At 34.2% G+C, this 14,963-nt stretch overlaps 1 protein-coding gene across 1 annotated transcript; it reads left to right on the top strand.

Annotated features, from left to right (window-relative positions):
• Positions 1–154: 154 nt before the first annotated feature.
• LOC134231208 (uncharacterized) lies at positions 155–14,052 on the top strand. Its single transcript, XM_062713136.1, has 12 exons — positions 155–404; positions 580–662; positions 1,912–2,004; positions 2,284–2,515; positions 2,650–2,709; positions 2,822–2,908; positions 3,288–3,433; positions 4,045–4,188; positions 4,273–4,925; positions 5,194–5,282; positions 12,135–12,646; positions 12,866–14,052. The coding sequence occupies exons 1-12, from the start codon at positions 306–308 to the stop codon at positions 13,977–13,979; spliced, it is 3,312 nt and encodes a 1,103-aa protein (XP_062569120.1). The 5' UTR covers positions 155–305; the 3' UTR covers positions 13,980–14,052.
• The last annotated feature ends 911 nt before the right edge of the window (positions 14,053–14,963 follow it).

The following is a 14,963-nucleotide window of genomic DNA, read 5'->3' as shown; positions in this document are numbered from 1 at the left end:
TGGTTGAAATCATTAACTAATTTTGCAAAAAAAAACCCGCCAATATGATCCTATTAATTTCTAAAAATAATTCTAACTCTGAGAAGTAACCCCCTATCCAGCGTCGATAAGTCCGACGGTTCCGATTTTGCATTTTAATGTCTAGATCCGGTTTCCGATTCAACAAACGCGGGAATACAATAGTTAAAAATTTTCCCAAAGTAATGTAATTGGAATGCTGTTTATATCTCTACTCTTGGCAAAATTGGTCATTAATATCAAAAACACTATATTTTATTATCTGTGCATTTAATTTTTGCTTTGTTATGTCGACAAGGGGCGTGAAGTTTCTCTTTTCTGTTGGCGAATTCGTGCTATGTTTTGAACCAGATCCCACGAAAGCTCGGGTTTTGTATGATGCAAAGGTATTTTTATCTACAATCTTATACTTAATTCTTTTTTTAATACTAATATCTTATTTTTCAAAGTACTTGCAACAACTGCAATACATGTTCAATCGAATGATGACAGATGATAATGATTAAATTAATAATACTCTTTTGAAGTTTTGTATGAGAAATGAGATTCAATGTTTTACAGATTTTAGACACGACTTCCTCTAAAGATTTAGCTGGCACCAAGATTCCTGCATACCATGTACATTTTCAGGGTTGGAATAACAGGTAATTTTTAGTAACACAAATATACACATCTCATCGGCCATTTCATTGGTCATGATGCTATCAAAGATGCTTGAATTGATTAATTATTTGTAAGTTGTAACTCATACCCAAATCAGAGAATTATATAGGTCCAGGAAAATCACTGTATTTAGCTATATAGCTAAATCTACCTATATAGCTATATTTACCTATATAATATAGCTTTACTTAGATGTTTTGGAAAAAGTTTCTGTTTTATGAAAAGCAGACAAAAAGTCGCATATGAATTATGGCTGATATTTTTTTTAAAAGGTTTTTAAAAAAAAAACAACCTAGGGCATAGATAGTAAAAACATTGCCTCTTTTAAACACTTTTTAACCAAAAAAATGCATCTCTGTTGTTTGGATAGCTGGAAGTGCGGTGAGGCATGACTAAGTGTGATTGTCTTGCATTGTGCTCAATTATTACCAATCAATTATCTTGTTGACCAAAACTGATTTTCTTTGTTAAAGTAGCTGCTTACTCACAGATTAACTGTTATACATAGCCCCAAAACTTTTAGATCTTTGATTTCAATTGAACAAAAGGAGAAACATTTTTATAAGTGGGTTTTTGGTGAATTGTTTTCAGTCCATTTCAAAGTTGAAAACTATTATTGCCTCATTATGCGACTTTTTGTCTGCTTTTCATAAAACAGAAATTTACTCTGAAATAGCTAAATAAAGCTATATTATATAGGTAAATAAAGCTATTTAGCTATGGTATAGGTCGCAACTTTTTTTTGGTAGATTTAGCTATATATTTCACTCGCTAAATATAGTGATTTTTAACTGGACTTTATTATATCTGTTATAATGATATTGGAATGAGATTTTAAATTGTAATGTTCCTGTGAAATGTAAAGATTTATTTGACATGTTCTGGATTTTAGTGACTTAATTTTCTATTTAACTTCTCTTCATAATTTTTGATAAGTTTATATGATTTATTATAAACAAAAAGAAATAAGACACAAGTTACTATTCCTCAATTGTTTGCAACAATCCATGTATATAGCTCACATAATGATATTGGAATGAGATTTTAAAATGTAATGTTCCTGTGAAATGTAAAGATTTATTTGACATGTTCTGGATTTTAGTGTGTTAATTTTCTATATAACTTCTCTTCATAAATAAAAAGAAATAAGACACTATTCCTAGCAACAATCCATCTCACATTCTGTCTTCTAAACATTACTTCATGTGCAATATTTTTATTATATTTCAGTTGGGATCGTATTGTTCCAGAAACATATGTTTTGAAAAATACAGAAGAAAACAGACAGTTGATGAAAAAGTTAGCTGACACCACCAAGAAGTAGTGAGTGATCTGAACTTGTTGACAAGCTTTAGTTGCATCAAGGAGATGTAAAAAAACATGATTTGGTTCAAACCAATGTATTCATTTCAGTACAACTTAACGTTACGTTTTCAGTCTTTTGACATTATTTTAATTGGTGTTCCGTTTATTGTCTCCAAAGATTATAAAATCACATTAACCTTCAAATTAAACATACTTCAAGAAAATAATCTTGAAAAAATTGTTTTATACTACTAAAGAAAAGCAACACATTAAAAGTTCTTTTGTATATCACTGTAGTCGGATAAACAGTGCACGTAATAGGAGGATTGACAGAATTCTCAGGAAGGCTTTTCGAGGGAAACCACCTTTGTTTGAAGATGATGGAGACAGTCCATACGAGGATGATGATTACATTAGCTCAGAGAGTGAGAATGAGAAAACAGAGGAGGAGGAAAAGAAAGATGAAACAGAAAACAATGAATTCATTGAACAAATACAGAATGGTTCCATCCAGGAACCTGATTGTCAGGTCAGTAAAGAAAATTCCTTTTTTTACTCTTAATTTGGAAAGACACATTTTAAATCAATATTTTGGTTTTTATAAAAATACTTTTGCTCAAATAAGCTGTTACTGTACTTGTGAAATAAAAACTTTTCATGCAGAGTACCAACAGTAGTGAGGATGATGGGAGTAACTATAGTAACAAGTCTGAGGACAAAAAGGTCATGCATACAGATATTGTGTGTGATGAAATTTTGATCTGATATTTCATATAATCTATAAAGTGTTTTGTGGTAGTGACAGAATTTTCATGTTGTCTATTTCTTTATGCAGAGAAAGGTTAATGTGGACATAGAGCTTCCTCCACTGCTAAAAGAAGAGTTGGAAAAGGACTATATAGCTATATGCAAGCAGGATATGGTAAGAATTTAATCTTCTTTTGATAAAGAAAAGCTTAAACAGTGTATTGATTTATTCTGAAAAAAGAATTGAAAAAAAGAAAATTATAGATTACCGTACTAAATATCAGTCCATCACAAATATTGAAATACAAAGAAAAATATTCATTTATAAGGATGTTTTATTAAAAAAAAAAAGTAAAATCAAAGTAAAAGTAAAATCTGTAGACAAAGAAAGTTGTTTGTTGCAAACTTAAATGTGATGGGAAGGGTAGGAGGGTCTGAAAAGTAATAAATGAAACATTCACAGAAATGAAGCAGGTTTATAGACGATTTATGAATTCATTTGCTCAATTTATGTTTTTAATAACTTAAAGGTAGAACTTTTTTGTTTGCTGTAGGTTTTAAATTTACCAGCACAGCCAAATATCATATCAATATTGGAGGAATTTGTCAAATCTTTTTGTGTGAATGTGCTGTTCAGTAATACAGCTAAGAGCAGTGTTCTCAACAAAGAGGGTTCAACTACCGTACCTGTGGAAAGAAAGTAAGTCTAACTGATGTATAAGATGAGTTTTTGTAGTTTGTTAAGAAAGAAGTAATTTATCTTGCATAGATGGAGATTTGTTTTCCTTTGATTGGGATAGTTCATCTTGTTTTCAGCAGCCTCAGATTTTATATTGATTTTGAGTTGTTCTTTCCTATCGGTCTTCAACTTTTTTTGTTGGTTATCTGATGTTCCTAATCTGCCCGAGACTGTTGTTATGAATTTTTTTTTTGGCTCTTTTATTAATGACTTTTTACACATTGTCAGGTCTTTTGATCTCTAATTTTTATGGTTTAAAAAAAAAACACTTTAGAAATTAGGAATAATCTTTACTTGTATTTGCTATACACAGTTTAGGTAAAAAAAAAAAAATTTGTTAAAGGGAAAATCATTTCAAGTTGTGTTAGGGTTGGTGTTACTTTACAAATTACTTTGGTCATATTTATTATTTTGAGTTTTTCTTGAAAAATGCAAATCTTAGGACAAATAAGTACATGTACATGTATATGAAAAATAAAAAAAATATTTTCGCTTTTACCTCAGCTTTTAAACAGTTCTGCATAACAGTTGGTTACATTGATTGTCTAACAATTCAATGCAATGTTTTACAGTATTCCCCTGTGTAAGGAGATGGTAGATGGACTTCGTCTTTGTTTTGATTACACTCTCCCCCTCATCCTTCTGTACACCTCTGAGAGAACACAGCTTGATAGACTGATTGCCTCACAGAAACAAAAGTCCCATAGCACCGATGGGTTTGTTCATTTCTCACTTTTAAAGTCCTTATTTTCAATAAAAAGTCTGAATTCTTATTTATGAGGATAATATTTCTATTTCAGTCCCACAACAAACTCACCTCCTCCCAAAAAGTCTCCTATGAAACGAAAACACAATTTAAGAACAAGTCAGGCATCCTCATCCAATGGAAATGTGTCTCCTAAGATTCCAAAACTATCCCCTGAAATTTTCAAAGACAAGATTGAATTTGAAATATCGGAGCAGGAAGAGCTAGCTCCCAGAAGATTAACGAGACAGTCAGCAATAGAAAATGCTAGAAAAATCACAGACTCTAAACAGGGGCAGTATGAACACTCCACAGGATCAGAGGAGACCGACAAAGAAGAACAAAAAGTAGAGGGCTCTCGAAAGAAGGAAACTCGTAGAAGTCGTAGGCTCAGCTCAAGTCACCCAATGTGTTCGACAACTGTGAAAACTGAGCCCCCAGACTCGGGGACAGAGGCTCACTCTTCTCGTGATCCTGAGGACGCACCCCCGCCCCTCCTGGTCCCCAACACGGTCACCACGTCTCAGAAGCCATCAGACAACGCCAGTCAGGGCAGCAAGGCCAGCAGCGCGGCGTCATCCGAGTCCTGTAAAGAAGACATTCTGGATAGGATTCTGTCCTGGCAGCTCCTGCCCCCAGAGAAATTACAGGCTAACCCCACAGCACCCTCCCTCCTGTATGGAGCACACCATCTCTTGCGGCTCTTTGGTAATCAATTATCTAAATTTGTTTTTATGTCACCTGAGTTGCTTTGTTTGATTTTTCTCACCATTTTATATAAACATTTTTGGATAGTATAGAGGCAGTAGGATGTATGAGTAGATAAATAGAATAGATTCAGATAAATGTTCAATTTCTAGTCCAAAGATGATTCTGTACACTGTTTAACCACTTCGTAAGGCACAAAGGACTAAAATTCTGTTTTTAGTTATCCTCTTTTATATATTAATTTATTTGTATTAGCTTTTGTTTGCAGTAAAACTTCCTGACCTGATCACCAGTATGAGTATGGAGGACCACAAAGTCAAGGCTCTGCTCTCCCTCCTTCACTGCTTCCTGGAGTATGTACATGTATATTGTCTGTCTGTAGGGAATCTCTAATGTCCTGTAGGGACTAAAAATTAGTACAAAAAAATGAATATTCAGATTGTCTAGAACAAACAGAAAAGTGAATGTTTAAAGATGACTTTATTTTTCTGGAAGAAGTGCAAAGAACAGTTCTTTTATGTATAATGTATTACCGGAATATAAACACACCGAGATCTTTTTACATGTGAATATTATTATCGGTAACTATAGGTATTGATACTTGTTATAAATGTTTCAGTTATCTGATGGAGAGAAGAGAGGAGTTGTTTAAGGATTCCCGCTATGTTCATCAGAGTGACGAGTGATACAGAGGAAGGCTTAATCCATGGATTTACTGAACTCGGACTCTGTAGGGGCCAAAACAAACACTTCTGTGGTCTCCTTGTATTCTTTGATTAAGTGATGTCAGACTGGAGATCATTAACACATTGATACAGGAAGATTGAAAATCTGTGAAGAGAGGCATGGGCAGCTTTAGAGGAATAGATGAATAGTAGTTGAACAAAGTAGAAAAGCATATCCTTGATTTTAAATGTTTTTGTGTATTTGTTTCAGGGAAATTTGTCAAAAGCCAGATTTTTTTTGTATTTCTGGTATACTTAAGAAATGACAAGCTTGATTATATAGTACCACATTGTTAACTTTTGTTACGTTTTAGTGTCCTTGTTGTGTTTACTCCTTCATTATAATAACCAGCAGCTTTTTGAACCGAGGCTTCATCAATGATTACCTAAGGCCAAAAAATATGACAAATTTTGGCTATTTAATTAAAGTTACATTAACACAACCTAAGATTTACCATCATATTTTATGAACAGAAGAAAAGTTGATAGATTACTTTTAAACGTGCTCCTATCTGTAAATTAGTGGATACAGCTGGGTAGTTTCTGTGTACAGCAAGTATTTGTTTATTATTTGTAATAAGTTGCTATTCATTAAAAAAGGAATCATGGCATCCATCCCCATATTTTTGAGGTCAGATATCTAACCATATGGTACATCTAAAATTAGCTTACCTGAGTAAATCTGAAGTGAGTAGATACATGTATGTGTGTTGTAATGATGCATGCTTAATTAGTGTAAAATAAGCACATGAATAAGAATCAATGAGTTTAATACCCACCCTCGCCCCCACCCCCTGTGTTATAATTTTTTTTCCTTTAAGAACCATGGGATAGTTGTACTAAACATCACTGCTAAACATTAATCTCAATCCAAGTTGATTTAAGTTAAGAAAATAGAAAATTAGAAAAGGTTGAAGGTTTTCCTGATCATCCCTGCTGAGACAAATTGGTGTGAAATTCTAATTTGTTCACGATTTCTCTTCAGTTTAGGTTTAGCTGTATAGAAAATTTTCTGTATATAATTATATTATATAGATGACCATTTATCTTGGACAACTGGTTTGATTTAATAGGTTGAGAGAAAAGGCAATACAGGGTATATGTAAAGCAGGCACAATATTGATGATTAAGGCCTCCTGTTTTGCTTCCAGATTTACTGAAATCATGTCTTTTAAATTCAGTCTGTAGAGTATGTAATATTTGTACAATTTTGTCAACCAGACTTCTTTTCTTTCTTTGTGACAGCCAAAATTGTTATAATAAATAGATGAGAAACAATCTGAGTTGTTAATGTCCAATACTCTCTGGGTCTTGTAAGTACTGTAGTTGTATTGTCCCTCTGATAGGACAAACTTCGGAGGAATTTAAGACTGATGTAAGGTTAATTTGAGTAATTGACCCTATGTAAAGAATCTACACAATGTTTAGGAGAAATTTTAAATGTTAATGAATATCTTGTGTCAATATTACTCTTAATGAAATTGTACCAAAACAATAGGATGAGTTGCATTCTGAAAGAATGTCAAAGAAAAATCTGATAATAATAATCTTGGATACACCATTTATACATGTAGATGCAGTGTATTATCTAGTATAAGAGATATGTTTCTTGGGGCATTAATACTAAGTCTAATTATTATTATGTTAAAGCGTATCATTTAGGGAGTAAGCAGATTCCTGTTCCCCAAGGCCACAGGGGCGTAGCAACCGGGGGGGCCAGGGGGGGCTGCCCCCCCACTTTTTTTCCCAACCTTACTTATACTATAGGAAATGTTGATTGAAAGCCTGGTTGGCCCGCCCACTTTTAGTGATGATTTACCGAAAATGTAGTATTAGAATAGGTCCTAAAAGTAGTTGAGACTGAGAAAAGTTAACCTACCCCCCTCCCCCATCCCCCCAACGAAATAGGATTTTCGACTTTGGGCAACTTTTCCTTTTTTTTTTTTTGCTTGTCAACTTTTTCAGGTAAGTAAAAAATTTTTTTTTCTCTGGCTGGCCCAACAACTTTCAAAAACGATGCTATGCCACTGGGCCAGGACTACAATGTATTTCCCGAGGGAAATGGTCTTGGTCGAGGGGAACTGGAAACCTGTTAACTCCCGCAATGATATACTTTTAACTGTTTTATAATAACTGATACAAACGTAAAATTTAGAGGATTGAGATAGCCTAATTTAAAGCAGGGATTAGCTCACTGAACTAACACGGGGATTAGTCCATTCGCATATCGTACATGTACCAATGTAAAAGTAAAATCTAGATGATTGCGGATAACCGAGAATTAGTTTCCAAAGCAGGGATTAGCTCACTTGACTAATGCACGGGAATTAGTCCATAACGATTTCTAGGGAATTAGTCACATCTAATGATCTAATGTTATGTATAGGGAAAAATCAGTAGAGGTATAATAAAAGGAAATAAGTCCAAACATGTAGGAGGAGTATACTCTTAGAACTACCATATATACTAGTATCTCTCGTTTGTCCTAGTAGTGCTTTTTGCAAAAAAAAAAAAAAAAAATCAAGAACTGATTAAAAGTCTTGCTGAGAATTAATGAGGAGTAATGTTTTGAAATAATTTTTTTTAGTTACCACAATGTTCAATAAAATCAGAACCTGATAACAGATATACAGAATATTGAATACAAGTATAGTTTACTTGGTACCAGGTATCAATAACAAAAAATAAACACCGACAGCTTTCTGCTTTGATTAAGGCAAAAACGTAGCGCCGTAGATTTCCTTTCGGATTAAACATTTTAGCGATTCAGGCAAAAACATTTTGTTAAATGATTATCTAAAAATGCTACAAAAGGTGTGGATTGCTGATTATGCAACTTCTGCCAACGTCTCAAAAGAAAGTGTAAGTTTTTTGACATTTTCTTCGTTATTTAATAAAACAGGGGCGGATCCACAGGCACTTGTTTCGTATACTGGATACCCCCTACCTATATTTACCAATATAGGCAGGGGGTACCAAGACATTTTCATGATTTTGTGGACTATGAGTATATTAGTGGCAGAACTGTAGCGGCCTCTAATGGTCAAACTGCAGCTAACTAGGAATTTGGCATTTAAAACCTAAACGGCTGCTATCGGAACAAAACCGCGTTCAATGTTGCTATTCGAAAATTGTACGGCTGCTAGCAGAAATAAATATGTTGAAAACTCTTAGAACAAGTTGTAAAACAGTGAAATTATGCCCCAAATCAAGATAGTCTCTGAAAAGTCCGGGTGCACGAACAAGTAAGGTATTTCTAGTTTTCATGTGTAATTTGCAGAATAGCCCTCTAATAATTTAGAATTAGTAAAATTTCCGAAGCCTGTACCAAATCTTAAGTCAAAAAATACCCAGTTTTCATGCTTTTTTATATCATCTATTATTCAGATTGTGGGTATTTTGGTATTTGATAATCTATAATAATACTGGAAATAATTTTTAAAAATTGAATAGTGTATTTTAAAAGAAATTTTTGGATAAAACACGATTTTTTAAAGTTACGGTTGCTATCAGGGTCATTGCATATATTGCACCGGTTAATAACTGAAAACATCGCATCGGCTGCTATTTGAAAATTTTCCTTATTAACAGAGATATGAAACAAACTTATGGCAGCAAATGTCTAAAATATACATTTTAAATATCACAATTTGCATGTGAAATAAGATGTCTATATATGTAGTTGACTTTTACCATCTTAACTCAGGGGTGTAACTTCGATTTTGAAAGGGGGGGGGGCAGAAAAATTCAAATCTAGTTTTAAAAAGGCTGACATGGAAAAAAAGGAAAATTGTCAAACTTCTTTTATCATTTTTTCTGGACTATACTGCAATAAAAAGGGGGGACTTCAATGAAAATTTTCAATAAAGTAAAAGTTATGCTTGGCAGAAAATCAACAGGCCTTTCAATGAACATTTTAGAAAGTAAAGGTTATGTGTTACATTTAAAGTTTAAATCTAAAGTTTAAACTTATCTATAACACAATCATTTCTTTAAAACCTTTCTTAAGTTAGAGTTTTTGGGGATTTTTGTAGCCTACATGTATACTTAAACATGTATAATAGCTAGTAAAGTTAAAGTATAAGCTTTGTCAAATATTTCTAATTCCATATTTCTTTTTCGAAGTACGGTGATGCATTGGTTCGTTCACTTCGTTGAACGACTAACATGCAATATTCAAAACATGATGTTAGGCTTTTAAGAGTTCTTTAAATTATATAGGTAAGAAAAGACACAAAAGAAAGCGTGGTTTTTACATTAATGTTTTCCACTTCTTTTTACTGTCGAATTTCTTGTAAATTGACTTAATATATTTTCATTAAAATTTGTACTTGAGTAATTATCGACGTTGGACAGCAAAACTTTATAACTTTATGTGAGCTTTATTCATTTTTCAATTCATATTTTTTTAAAAATCAGATATAGAGATTGCTAATTTGTAGGTTTTGTAGAGGTGGGTTGCGTAAAAAAAAATAATCTTCGTTTTTGTGAATCGATAATTATGATTTTTTAAAATTCCAAATCTCTTTAATCAATCTGGCATAATAACATAGCTGGAATATAATAAATTGAATGGTCACATGATTTAAAACACAAAACAGTTGTGTGTGTGTGCATGTGCCATAGACGTCGGAAGCAAATTGAAAGATGGGGGGGGGGGGCTACACCTGGTCCAATGAAAAAAAGATAAGTTTTCAGTGCCTATATTATGTCTGTATCTTTGCAAAAAAAAAAAATGGGAAGGCTTAGCCTGCCTATGTGTACAGGGTACATATGTATACCGGTACATACAAACTCCACTACAACATGTATACATTGTACATATAAATATACGATTAATTTGTCATTATATGATCGAAAGTAACATACACGACAAGTCAATCATTAAGAAAGAATATACGGTATATATATAGTTTTCTTAGGAACTATAATTGCATAACATATGTAAATTGAAGATGTGATTTCATGAAATTTGAAAACTTAAACCTATTCAAATAGTAACCGGTGCCTTTGTCTAATAGTAGCCGTAACACAAGATTCTCTTAATAAAAACGCTCTAGCTCGTAAGAAACCCATGAAAGCGGACAATGATATAAAATAACCAATAATATTTACAAATAGTGTACACAACGAACTGTCGATTCATTTTTATCAAATATCTAAAAGTTTTGACGCAATTTTATTATATTTCTTACGTGCATGTAAATGTGTCCAACGCTTTCGACAGTTTTCGTCTTATATATCAGCAATCCTTCAATTCATTAAAATTCTAAATATACATGTTAGTTTCAAAATGTATGTAACGTTCCGTAAGGGTGAAAAAGCTAAACTTTAATAACTGAATTATTGACCATTTTGTTGAGCCAGCGAAGAAAAATACTTACAATTTCGTCCATTTTTTTCCACTAGCAACCGCTCAATTTTCAGATAGCAGTAACGAACGCGCAATTTTTTCTGATAGCAACCGTTTAGGTACTACACCGTGATTTATCCTTTCCAACCCTGTGATGTCAAGTTCATTTCAGACACAAGTGCTCGTGGACAGGATTATCTCTACCCACCCCCTTTCAATATTAATTTTTAAAAAATCTTCTTTTTTTCATTTCTAATCTCTGACAACTTATTCTTGTATACGCGTATGTGAATAAAAATTGCATATGATTGATATATTTATGTGATTTTCAAATAGAAACCATATAGATAAGTTGTCAGAGAAAAATACTTATTTTAATGTTGAAAAGGGGGGAGGGTAGGGATACATGTCTACGAACACCTGTGATTTCAAGTAGTATGATGGATCATATCTCAAAATTATTTACAAAAAAATTCAAAACTTAGTGGAAAAAAAACAAGCATGACTTAATTGTTTCATACGAATAGGCAAATAAACTGTAAATGTTTCATTTAGTCAGAAACCAGACGCTAACAAGAAATCCCTTCTTTAGGGCACCGCAAAGCGGCGCATCCACTTAAAGAGCATCAGCATTCGACATCGATCTGGATGTAAATTACGTCACTCTGGTCTGTATCGCACATAGGCAAACTAAACCCACACTCACATACGCACCCTGACAAGCACATTATTGTGTTCCCTCCAAATCATCTCCTAGGGGATAATAAGAAGAGGGATAATAAGAAGAGGTGATGGTAGTAAAATGCTATAATATTGAACATATCAAAAATGCATGTACGTATTTTCACAATGAAAACCTATAATTGATGTTAAAGAATGGTAATTTTTCCAGAACTTGTGAATAGTTTTCATGAATGAAACCAAACCACACAGGCAAAGTACATGGATATATCATAGCTAAAAATTAAAATTTCATATGGTTGACACTTGTCTTGTATCTTGTACATTTAATCCAAGGGGATTATTCAGGAGCATTAATGATTTTAATAAGCATCATTTGTTTTGGGGTTGTTTTTAAAGATTGTAATCAGTTCTTGATGTCGTGCAATTTTTTTTTTCTTTTTCGAATAGGAAATGGCACTTGCAGAAAATCTTAACCGTGCAATTATAAGCGGAGATCTTCCGCAAGTACAGAAACTGGTTAAAGAAGGTGCAGCAATGGATTTCCTATTGGGTATGCGTGGAACAGCATTGTGTGCTGCTCTGTCAGCAAACCAAAGCAGCATCGCCCAATTCCTCATCGAAGCGGGCTGTGGAGTTAATGTAGAAGACTACGATAAAGAGCCACCAATTTTCCTGGCGATCAGCAAGAAATGTTTCGACGTGGTACACAAACTGACGCAGCATCCCAAATGTAACCTAAACAAGTACGACCCACTTACCAACGTATCACCACTAGCTCTTGCCGTCAAAAACAACCACCAAAATGTCATCAGGTGGTTCATACAGGCTGGGGCGGATCTCAATGTGACGGACCACGCTGACAATACTGCTTTACATATTGCAATATGTGATCGGAATTACGAAGTGATGAAAATGTTAGTTAAAGGTGGCTGTGATTTGTTGAAGAATGACTCGAATGGAAAATATCCGATGCATCTGATTGCCAGTAAAGGGGATATCAGGGCTATGAGAATTTTATTACAAAACTGGGTATTTTCTAATTATCCCTTTTCTTCCAAAATGGATAGGGAGTATGTTAGCCAGGTTCTGAATAAAATGACCAAAGCCGGCCAAAGCACCAGCACTCCTTTACATTTTGCGATTTCAAATGGTCACAACGCAATGACCAAATACCTGCTCAGGTACGGTGCGTCACCCAATGAAACCGACGACAACTTAACGGAATCCCCTCTTCTCGCAGCTATATACGCCATGTCCTCCCACGTCGGTCAGATTGAGAGTACTACAGTGTCATGGCTGTTACAGGCAGGGGCTAACCCCAATGCTTGTGGTAAATTGACGTCATCAGCTTCTGTATATTCTTACATTGAGACTCCCGTAATGCTCGCATGTCGTTTAAATAATGTTGAAGCCCTTGACATTCTACTATCTCATGGTGCAAAAATGGATATAAGAAACGATGAAATTGGACATGTCAGCAGAAAGAGTCTTCTCTCTATTTCTTTTTCACACAATGCCATTGAAACTGCACGTTTTCTCATCAATGGATGCGGTGTATTGGATGCCAAAGATAACGTCAGTAATTCGGAACCAGATGAAAACTTACTGATGGCTCTAGGAGACATGTATCACCCAGAAGTAGAAGAGTTTGCTAAAGCTGTGATTACCAATGATAATCCGGGTGAATCAGACCTACAGGAATCTCTTATCAATTCTATTATGAAAAACAACATCCATCTTGCTGTTGCCTTGTTACAGCATGGAGTGGACGCCAATAACGTGAACTCAGATGGCTACTGTGCCATTCATCACTGTGTCAAATTCGCAAATAAAGACTTTTTACTGAAACTTCTGCAAAACGGGTCTGATATCAATATAACAACCGCTGATGGACTGAGCCCTTTAGAAATGTGTTTGGAATATTTTGACGAAGACCACTTGGACATGACGTATTTTCTGATTGAGGCAGGATGTGTTATTCCAAATAAGTTTCAACTTTATCCCGAGGATGAGAGTGACGACAGTGAATCTGAATCAGATGAGGAGTGTGATACGTTTTTCGATGACGCTGATTATCCTGCAGCCTTCATGGAGGACAAGCACCTGCGAACTATTGTGACGTCATTGCAGAATCACCCGCAGCCACTTCTACAGCGATGTCTCCACGTGTTACGCATGCACTTTGCGCACAACCACCTGCCATTTATTTCCATGAGACGACTTCCATTACCTAGAAAACTTTTAGATATGCTTATGTTTGAAACTTTCCAAAAGAGTTTTAGAATTTCTTAGATTTTGGTTGCTTTTTGCTGTGTTCTATTTAAGATATTTTTTATTACAATAAAGAGTGTTGTTTTAAAGGTTACCATACTTTCTGCATTTTAGACGTTTCAGGTTTGGAATATCGCATTAATATATCTATACTTTGCTACTTTTTTTGGGTAATCTTTTTTGGTTAATTTCACGCGGGGTTCACCAAACAAAAAAGAAAGGATTGCGATTGCAGTACAATTTGGCCATATGTTTTTTTTATTTGGTATTGTGAGAAATCAAAAACTCATACTTTCTAAATTCTTAGTACGATTCTCAGCTAAGTTTGGCCTTTCTTTAGGCTACTTGTTTACCGCCTGTCAAATGGTGACGTAGATTCTCATTGGTTGCAACAGCGATGTAGCAGATGACTAGCCCCACCTATGAGCTTCCTGTTTTTTACACTCGATGACACATGCGTTAGATTTTATCACATGTATTTTGATGTATATTACTCCTAGGTGAAAAGCAATTGTAAAATTTAGTCAGAATAATGCTTTCGATCTTATGTAATTTGACCGATTCTAATAATAAAATGGTGATTAGCTAATCTGGCGTGCAACCAATGAAAATCTACGTCACAATTTGACAGACGATAAACATGTAGCGTCGAGAAAGTCACGCCCTACTGAAAGGCCAAGCTTAATTGAGAATTGTGCTAAAAATCCACAGAGTAAGATCATAGGAATTCTTATATGACCTTGTAATTACCAATATTTTCAATACGTTACTTCTCCTACATTTTAGTCCGATTTCAATATAACATGACACATGACACACACGTAGACCACACTGAGGTCAATAATTCGGTGTAAAAGGTTTTGATTTCAAAGAATGTTGTTTATGTGAAAAACTTTCAAAACACTACACTCCTACAGTTTTGGTCTGATTTCTATATAACTTGGCACAAAAGTAGACTACAGTCAGCTATACATAATTCTTTTTATAGGTTTTTGATTTCTATAA

The sequence above is a fragment of the Saccostrea cucullata genome, unplaced genomic scaffold (genome assembly GCF_032062105.1).
Source record: "Saccostrea cucullata isolate Sc308-1 unplaced genomic scaffold, CSIRO_AGI_Scuc_v1 ctg1020, whole genome shotgun sequence".
In the NCBI taxonomy this organism is placed as follows: domain Eukaryota; kingdom Metazoa; phylum Mollusca; class Bivalvia; order Ostreida; family Ostreidae; genus Saccostrea; species Saccostrea cuccullata.
The sequence above is the reverse complement of the archived record's forward strand: the minus strand, read 5'-3'. Positions and strand labels throughout refer to the sequence as shown.